The following is a 7,863-nucleotide window of genomic DNA, read 5'->3' on the forward strand; positions in this document are numbered from 1 at the left end:
AACTACTCCCAACAGCTCTCATGCGAATTCATATAACGCCAAGGGCACCCCAACTTCTTAGTCCCTTTGAGCTTGTGTATGGAAGAACTTTTCTGTTGGGTAAACTTCCCTTATGAACCTCACCCCTTGGGAGACTTTTTACCTGCTCTAAAACCTGACTACTTTGGCACAAGTACGCTAACACCCACCTACCAAAACCCTAATCCACTCCCCTTCCCCCTCTCAACATTAAGCCAGGGGACTGGGTTCTCCTAAAAGACTTAAAACCTCTTCAACCTAAGTGGACAGGCCCCCATCAGGCACTTCTCACCATCCCAACCGTAGCAAAATTATCAGGCATAAGTGCATGGATTCATTTTTCCAGGTTAGAAAGGTAGCAGACTTCAATTCAAAACTCCCAGGACATCCTGAGAAATATCATTCCTGGCTTCTCACACCCACCTCTGTCCGGCTAACAAGGATACCTGAGGAATCCACAAGAGGAGTCAGAATCCAGAAGCACAGAAGCCTAACTGCTCCAGACAACACACACGCAGCTGACGAGTGAGCTGCCCTGGCTGGTGTCTGTGTCAGCAGCAGGCGGTTTCTACGATCTCCTTCTACTCTCTCCTTACAAACATACCTGAAGTCCTGGCCTGTGAGAACACACTTCTGTCTTTTCTTTGGGACTGCTACCTATGAGGGGACTTCAGGGACTTCTTGCCCCCGCAAATAACCAAATGGACAGAAGTGGAAAATTAATCGTCCTCACCATGTTCTTTTTCAGTCAGGAAAAGTCTACAAACCTAAAAACTCTGCCAACTGAATGGTCTAAGGGCTCATGGCTATTATCCATTTTGCTCCATATCCTAATTCCCCTTGTCATAAGTCCCCTTCCGCTATCCATGGGACCTATACTTCTACAACAATTCTCCTGGTTCCTCTGCACGACCATCCAGTGACTCATGAGTGGGTAACTGGAATTCTGATGATGAGAGATGCCTGTTATCTCCTCCAGCCTCAAGGACCTCAGTGACAAGGACACCCCTCAGGTCATTAGTCCCTCATCGCCCCTTTGTCAGCAGGAAGACATTACAGAAGATGGACCTTCATCCATATACAAAGTCTGGGGGTCTCCCTAATAACAATCAACTCACATCCTTTCTTTTTTACCAAACACAAAAGGGAGGACTGTTAGGTCTGGGGAGGACTACTTAAGATGGCGCTACTCAAAGATACTCAGAATGGTGGTGCCTGCCCTACAGGACTTCCCCATAAAGTACAAAGACAACGAAACTCCTAACAGCAACAGAACTCCACGCCACTGGTCCCCTCTGAAACCCTACTTTACACACTAAGGGAACCAATAATTGCAAACCTAAACATCACCTAATTGACATAAGGCCTCAACAACTACCAGTGGACTTTTCGTTTAACTCCTCATCAACAGAAGCTCTGGCCAAATCACAACAACACAGCTCACCACAAGAAGAAACATAAGCCCAACCCCTGAGGGAGAGGTCGGGCTAGGTTCTATACCTATGTCTCTAACGTACCACCTATACCAATAAACTCCTTCTAGCCTGATTTCTAGTCTTGGTATCAACTCTTTGTGAACCTTTCAGAGCCAGATTCAGGGGCTTTACGCTTCTGCCCACAAGGGGACCCAACTCCGGACCGGGCGTTGGCTCCAGGGTTACCAGGTAGTCTCTGAGTTGGGGTGGAGGCACAGAACGTCTTTGCAGGTGGGGTGGTAGTGTCCTTGGCTGACACCCAGAGCCTCTTTGCAGGCGGGGTGGTGGTGTCCTTGGCTGACACCCGGAGCCTCTTTGTAGGCAGTCTGGTGGTGACCTTGGCTGCACTAGGATCCCCGCTGGGAGGGGAGCTTTGGGAGGAGAAGACAGAGGTCATAGGGCCAGCAAGTGGAGGGGCGGTCACTGTAGCTGGCAGGGGGAAAGAGTCGGAAGGTGGCCTGGCCCTGCCGTCCCAGTGGCCTCCCTGACATCCCAAGGCAGCACTGATACGCTGGAGAGCTGCCTTCTTCTCCCTGTCTAGGTCTTCAGCGGTGACTCGAAAACCTGGCTCAGGGCATGGTGGAAGCGTAAAAGATCCCCCTCGCCTACGCGGCAGCAGAGGAATCTTGCGTTTGTGGGGCCTGGAGCTCTGGACTGTGGGCGAGGAGATCTTAGAGGGGAGTTCCTGCCCTGTTGCTGCACCCGGGCTCTTCCTCTGGCAAATCTCAGTAGCTAAAATGGAAAGCTGAGGGCCCTCCTTTCTCACTTTTGAGGCCTGAGCCTTCCTACTCTGCGGCAGTTGGATACTTGAAGTCGAGCTGTAGGAGCTTGTGATGGCATTTCGTTGGGGGCAGGAGCTCAAACAACAGGTGTGGGGCATCTTACATGTGGGCTGCCAGCACCCCTCCCGGAGGTTCCTCTGTAGAGGCCCATGCCTCGGCAGGAAGGAAGAAAGGGCTGCATTGACCCTAAAGGGCCTAAATGCTGACTGTGTACAGCCAGTGTCAGCCCCTTCGGGGCCCCGTCTCTCACCCTCCTGCTTCTCTATGACTTTGGGGTCTTTCTCTTGCTCAGCCTTTTCTCTGATGCTCTCTCCAAGGGCCCTCGTCACACTCCTCGCTGTACAGGAGTCTTGTGCACAGCTGGCTGTTGAACTGAAGGACATCTTGCGATTGTGAGCAGACAGTATTTGCATCCCCTGGTGGAGACGTCTGTAGATGGAAGTAAGGACCCCCAGAAGGGAACACAGTATCTGCAGGGCCACAGGACATCTCCTGGCAGATGCTCTGTCACAGTGCCTGTGCGACGCTCCTGGGTACCTGTGGGATGGCCCACTGTTCATCCAAGGGCATGGGCTGCCAGGTGGACCCGGCCAGCCGTGGGAATTCTGCTGGCGGTGTGAGTGGGCTGCGAGTGTGTGAGCCCTTCTGGCAGGACATTGTCCCCACAGGGCAGGGGACACGGGTGCGGGGCGAAGCCTGCCCACGTACCTACCCATGTTGCAACTTCCAGTTGTGGAAGTTTCTCTCTTTGAGTAAGTAAGAGAACTGAGCACTGACAATGCTCCTCGAGCTGCCAACTCAACTAACTGAGTTAGTCAACTGGCAAAGCTCGGAATGTTTGGCCGGTTGCTGGGATGACCTATGCACATGCAGAGAATGTGCAGAGAATGTGCATGCACAGAATGTGCACGCACAGAATGTGCACGAGTGTGTGTGTAATGGATGTGCGAGGAACAAGCATACGCAGGGCATATGTCAGGAGCAGGCGCGTGCAGAAGATTGTGGAGGAAGAGGGGCGCGTGCACGTGACACAGGCAGAACAGGCCCATCTGACCTGCCTTTCCCTCCGAGGTATTTAACCAAGAGAAATAAAAACTTAGGTCTCCACAAAATCCTGTATATGAATGTGGTAGCTGCTTTATTTGTATCTTCCAGGTGTAGGACTACTAACGTTATCCAATTTTTTCTTAAGTGATTTTGTCACAGTTTTTAAGTTGTTTGGGGCAGGGCATAGTAATATCAATATATCATAATCATTTCACAGTCTAGGCTGGATTAATATTTTCCCAATTGAAGTGACCAAGGCAGCCTTGAGGTTCACCGCAGCTTGACTGAAGGTCCCTTTGCTCCCTCTTCTTAGAGCATTTACTTTAGACAACTTGTAAATGTGCATTATTTCTCAACTTCTCTGAGATGGAAACTTGAAAAAGCCTCTTGGCAATTTTAGAACCCAGGAATGTCTTTCTCAAAGACCTGGGAGTAACCCTTTGAAATGGAACCATCCAGGAAGACAGTGCCCCCATGTCCCAGTCTCTGCGGGAAGGTTGGAGCCAAACTTTAGTGGGCACCGTTTAGCCAACACGTATGGCTTGATCACAGAGAACAACATTTGCCATCTCAGGAATAACTAACTCAGTGTGCTGGACAGCTCCCATTGGTCCACCTCCCCCGAAAGTCCTCCAGTCCTTCCCACCGCTCACTTCAGTGCTTCAAAACCCTCCTGCCTTTTGTTTCAAAGGAGTTGCGCTCAGAGTGAGTTCTGGCCTGTTCTCCCATTGCAATAGCCTCATCTAACATCTTCCTTGTCTGTTCAACTTTCTCTGGTGCAACTTTGGCTCTGACAAACATAAAATGCAGAAGCCATGCATCCATATAGATTCTTTTACCCCCTGCTCTCTTTATTAGAGTTGTCATATGTATTCCATCCACATTGATTAATCCCCACCTCTGAGACAGTGGTAAAATTTTGGCATTCAAAACTCATGCGATGTTCAAGAATTTAAGAGGAGAATAGGCTCTCTCTTTGTCCGGGATAGTTTACTGGGTGGGTTGCAAAAAGTTCCTTTCACATTATTATGGGATGTCTGTCTGTGTTGTCTGGAGATGAATTCTCCTAGTTTTCTCCCATCTTCATGAGCCTTTTTGTGTGTTTGGTTTTGTTTGCCTTCCCTCTTTAAGGACGTCTCTGCTGCATCTTGTGTCCTGGGCTGGTGGATCTCTTCTTTCAGTGCTTTCAGGACGTTCTTCCGATCCCTTCTGGCCTCCTAGTGTGAGCACTCACACACACCTGTTTCTTCACTGCAGCAACTAATTGCACGTACACTTTAGACACCTACTCTTTTCTCCCTTCCATTTCCTGTAGATCTGTCACCACGCCAATAGATATTCCCTGGGTCATGTAGCATGGTTTGCACTAAAAAATGATCAATGTTTGCCTTGTTTCTTTTAAATTAACACAGTAGACCGGACCCCTAGAGGTCTAGCTGTAGCTCCACTGTGAAGCTTCATGAAGACACCTCCCTCTTCTGCTAGGTGTCTGAGCCTCATTCTGCAGATGAAATATTTTAGATTCTAGGGGTCAAGCTATGTTTTCACCATCACCATCACTGGGAAGGAGAGGATCAGACTCTTGACTGAGTATTCCGACTCTCTGTTGTATAAAATTAAAAGGGAGGAGGAAGAACATTTCTGCAAAGGTGGATCCTATTCAGTATGTTCCACTGCAAGTTTACCCGTTTCTTCAGCTGTTTTCTTCCTTACTTTTTTAGTTGACTTCATGTTCCGTCAGCTGATGAGAATGCATATATGTACAACTGTGGAACACTAAATTCTTTACAGAAAGGCTAATTTGTAACCAAAAAGCTGTTATTAAAACTTTATCATACTTTCCAATACACCAAAGGGAGGTGGAAGTGGCACTCACCAACAAAACAAGAAAGGCCACTTCTCTCAAAGCAGCAGGTATCAGTGCTTCTCCTAATATGCGGGGCCTGCAGACGGGTCCCCAAAACCAAAACAAAAGGAAGTGAAATGAAAAGGTAAAAGGGTAGAGGGCTTACAGCAGAAGATAATGTTATCTGATACTTAATTCAAACCACACCCTCCTTTGACGGATCACCCTGCTGACTCTGGACATGTCTCATCATTCCTTATGGCTAGAAGTGGACAGTCTCCTTGTATTCCAAGTTCAGAGTCGAGAAATGGTAAATAGAAATTTAGTGGGCACATGAAAGCTCTTAAAAAAATTTATCATCTGATAGGAAACAACTCTGATTTTAATCCCAAAGCAGAACAGTGGAAGCTGTTTTTTGCTTTGTTTTGCCTGATTGCTTCTGAAAGGAAAATGCCAAAAGCATTTGTTACTTCCATATACACACGTAGACACACACCCACACACACATTTTTTAAGGTGTGCAAATAAAAATCTTATTTAGGGCACTTCCCTGCTTTGAACAGCTTCACTTAGTAAACTTTAGACTATTCTTCAGAAGCCAAAAAGTATACAGAGCCCACCAACTTTCTGTAGAAAACCCTGTGAAAACAGATGCTGTTTCATACCAAGACTCAAGTTGTGGCTGCTTTGAACAATATAGAAAACACACTACACAATGTATCCAATATACCAATGTGCTAAAGACACTAAAAGACATTCTGCTTCTCTGAAGGAAGTAACCCTACCCCTAGCTTTGACAGTGCTGTGAACCACTGCTCCAGCTTCTCAAGTGCCTCCAAAGCATTTCTTCACTGGGACCACAAGTGCAAGCAGCTCACCTCCTCAGTATTTCCAACCACTCTCAAAGGCTGCTACAAAGATTCACCAACCCACTTCTTGTACCAAACTGGGCACAGTTAGTACTAAAATGACATTTGCGAGCTTTTTTTGTTTGTGTTAATTTGTTCCTCGGATAATTTTTCTTTTTTTTTTTTTTTGTCCTTTTTGAGACCGGCCGCACCGCGCTCAGCCAGTGAGCGCACCGGTCATCCCTATATAGGATCTGAACCCGCAGCGGGAGCGCCACTGCGCTCCCAGCACCGCACTCTCCCGAGTGCGCTACAGGCTCGGCCCTCAGATAATTTTTCTAATCCCTAAGACTTGGAAGAAAGAAAAAATCCCTCGGAAGGAAGAAGAGATGAATAAGGCTGTTGGAACATGGCATCCAATCTTCTGTCCCAACTGAGCAGTTTTAATTTGCGGTCACTTGCAGTGCAGACCTCCTCTAATTAGAAGGCGGAATATCTGTTCCTTTAAAGAAGTCTTTAATTACTCCACCCTTGAAATGCCCCCCCTACTATGGGGACCAGATTCATCACTCTCTCCTTCTCAAACCCAAAAGAAATATACACACCATTCTTGACCTAGAATATGTACACAAAAGCAACCCCAGGATAAGCCTGAAAATGGTCTCTCCTGGTCTCCTCCTAAACTCCCATAGTCAGCTCTACCTTAATATGCCAACATCAAACTATGTGAGGGAAAAGGGTGGGAACACAAGGACAAAATGCTTTGTTTACTTAAGGTACTTGCTAATAACTCTTTCAGTAAGACATGGGTTCCCCAGTATTCTATGGTTTTAGCAACAATACACGCTAAACTAGAAATCTTAGATTTCTATAAAGAACTGGGGAAGATTTCTAAGAACTGAAACTACCTACCTAAGTTAAGGGGAAATAAAAACAAACTTAAGGAAACAGGTCCACATTTGGCCTAAAATTTTCTTTTCCAAAGGCTACACTCTTCTCAGAAGTGAATGCAATTTAGTTTTAATGTGAGCTTAAATCTCCTTAAATAAATATTTACAGTTAAAGGCACAGTCCAAAAATGTGTAAGATCACAAAGACAACATTTTTATAGCAAGGTTTCATCCTATAGTAAGGAAAGTGATCCCACAAAATTAAAATTCCAGAGGACAGGATGTAGAAATCTGCTCCCTACCTATGACTCAATTGTGAAAGGCAGTCAATTCTCCTGAATATCATACATATCACTGTGGTGGAGCAACAACCAAACACAAAGAAAGCCACTTACTAAATTTAGAATGTATGAAAGAATAAGTTTCTCATAACAGGTGCTTTGAAACAGTGAGAACCGTATTTACCCATCATACCAACAGTAAAAGATCACTATATATTTATATTAAAAAAAAAAAATCAAAGAACACATCAAACTAGGATTTCAAATAATTTCGTATAATTTGGTTTGAGTATAGACAACGAGCAGCAACCACAGCAGAGAAGCAGGTGGGGGCAAATACAAGTATAAAGCTGAGGAGTGGACCCACTTGGAAAAAAAAAAGGGCAGCAAACTTTGCAAAGGGTTTATGTGGACTCTAGAATGTTTCCCAAGCTACTGGATCCATAAATCAATTTAGTAGCTCACAATCAGATAGGCAATTTTAACCACACCTTTACACACCAGTGTTCAGCTGGGAACATAATGGCTATGGACCGCTGTCAGCACACGTTCTATGCTTGTAACTAGAAGGCACTTCAGATTCAGTGCTCCAAAAGGCCCCAAAAGGTGTGGAGGGGGTGGAGAGGTGGGCGAGGACATTTCAAATTTAGATGCATCAGAGTTACATATACAATGA

The 7,863-nt window shown here is 46.1% G+C and overlaps 1 protein-coding gene across 1 annotated transcript; it reads right to left on the reverse strand.

Moving 5' to 3' along the window:
• Positions 1 to 1,581: 1,581 nt before the first annotated feature.
• Positions 1,582 to 2,658, reverse strand: LOC103608979 (putative POM121-like protein 1). The gene has a single exon (XM_008593360.1). The coding sequence runs from the start codon at positions 2,656 to 2,658 to the stop codon at positions 1,582 to 1,584; it is 1,077 nt and encodes a 358-aa protein (XP_008591582.1).
• Between the last annotated feature and the right edge of the window lie 5,205 nt (positions 2,659 to 7,863).

The sequence above is a fragment of the Galeopterus variegatus genome, unplaced genomic scaffold, assembly GCF_000696425.1.
Source record: "Galeopterus variegatus unplaced genomic scaffold, G_variegatus-3.0.2 Scaffold9032, whole genome shotgun sequence".
Taxonomy (NCBI): domain Eukaryota; kingdom Metazoa; phylum Chordata; class Mammalia; order Dermoptera; family Cynocephalidae; genus Galeopterus; species Galeopterus variegatus.

Bases quoted from the DNA above. Each gene is read 5' to 3' on its own strand.
- LOC103608979 (XM_008593360.1), bottom strand. From the start codon at position 2,658: ATGTCCTTCAGTTCAACAGCCAGCTGTGCACAAGACTCCTGTACAGCG.